The sequence below is a fragment of the Ailuropoda melanoleuca genome, unplaced genomic scaffold (assembly GCF_002007445.2).
Source record: "Ailuropoda melanoleuca isolate Jingjing unplaced genomic scaffold, ASM200744v2 unplaced-scaffold6382, whole genome shotgun sequence".
Lineage (NCBI taxonomy): Eukaryota > Metazoa > Chordata > Mammalia > Carnivora > Ursidae > Ailuropoda > Ailuropoda melanoleuca.
Window position 1 is genome coordinate 3,598 of NW_023238081.1, and position 1,718 is coordinate 5,315.

Genomic DNA, 1,718 nt, shown 5'->3' on the forward strand with positions numbered 1-1,718 from the left:
TAAATATTCTGGTAATTTAGATGTCCCAAACCCTAATGTGGTCCCTCAGTTTTAAGAATATATGCTTTTCAGGGAACTTTGTCCTATTTTTAAAGCTAAAAGATGGACAGTTACAATTTTTAATTTTAACTTCTAAGCGGGAATGTCCTCTGTGTTTTTGCTTCAGCAAACCACATAATTTAAAAGGAAACCCTACTCAAACACGGTTCTCTCTATGCTTCACATGGGTCTTCTCTGCAGGATTCTATACAAAGAAGCCTTCACCTGAGCATTCCTCAGGCTGTAGATGAGGGGGTTCAGCATTGGGTTAAAGAGACTGTGAAACAGGGACAGTATTTTCTCCAGCTCTTCTCGTTGATTGGAGTCTGGGACCATATAAACCAGCATAGCTATGCCAAAGAAAAGCCCCACCACACAGAGGTGGGAGGAGCAGGTGGAGAAGGCCTTCCTGCGGCCCTCCCGGGACTGGATCCTCAGGATGGCAAACAGGATGCACAGGTAGGAGACTAGCATTAAGCAGAGTGGTCCGACTAAGACAAACATACAGGCAGCAAGGAGGACCACTTGGTTGATCCATGTATCAGCACAGGCCAGCTTGAGGACAGATAGAATTTCACAGAAGAGGTGGTTCACTTCCCTAGGTCCACAGAAGGGCAACCGTAGAAGGAGAACTGAATGTACCAGAGACAGAATAAACCCACATGACCAGGAAGTCACAACCAGGACATTGCACACTCTCCGGTTCATGATGACAGTATACTGGAGGGGGTGGCAGATCGCCACAAACCTATCGTAGGACATTGCCACCAAAATCAGGCACTCTGTAGCAGCAAAACCCAAATACAGAAATGTCTGCATAATGCATGGAACAAAGGAGATGGTTCTCTTCTGATTCACTAAGTTTGCTAGCATCTTGGGGACATTATTGGATGCATAGGACATGTCAATGATGGCCAGGTGTGAGAGGAAGAAGTACATGGGGGTGTGCAGTCTCAGGTCCAGACAGATGAGTCCAAAGATCATGCCATTTGCCAACAGACTGAAGATATAGAACAGGCAAAAGGTCCAGAAGAGGAATGCTTCCATCTCTGTGCTGAGCTGGAATCCCAGTAAGACGAATTCTGTGACCCAGGACTGGTTGCTTCCCATTTCTTAAGACAGTTTGTCAAGGACTGAAGTGTGAGAAAAGGCAGAGCTGGAGAATCGACAAAAATTGGAGCTACTTATCTCAAAATGAGCTCAGAGAAAGGCTGTACATTTGGCCCCACTTGCCAGATCCCCCTATTCCCAAAATTGGTTAGCTTCAACTTTTGATAAGGAATAAGTTTAAACTCCCAGAAAAGTGTCACGAATTATGACAAAGAACCCCATAGTCCTTTACACGGATTCAACAAATTTTGATATTTCTTTCATATTTGCCTTATTCTCTTTTTCTCTACATTTATGTACCTTTTCTGAGTACAGGATGAATTCAGTAACTTTTTGAATACTGAGAATTATTGTATATCCCTTCAGAGGATACCAGTCTTAGCTAACTGTAAATTCTCCATCTAGTATATATTAGGCCTGAAAATGCATATGGGTCATTCAAAAATATGAGTGTGGTTACAAACTGTGTGCATCACTACCCTCATTGTATAATCCTCATGGGGTGTTGCCATGGGATCATAGTCCTTCTCATTTGAACCATTGTTTTGTAGGTACCACTAGCTTCTACA

The 1,718-nt window shown here is 43.2% G+C and overlaps 1 protein-coding gene across 1 annotated transcript; it reads right to left on the reverse strand.

The window, feature by feature from the left end:
- Nucleotides 1-219: 219 nt before the first annotated feature.
- On the reverse strand, nucleotides 220-1,149 carry LOC100467589 (olfactory receptor 2A2). Its single transcript, XM_002921827.4, has one exon. The coding sequence runs from the start codon at nucleotides 1,147-1,149 to the stop codon at nucleotides 220-222; it is 930 nt and encodes a 309-aa protein (XP_002921873.2).
- Nucleotides 1,150-1,718: the final 569 nt, after the last annotated feature.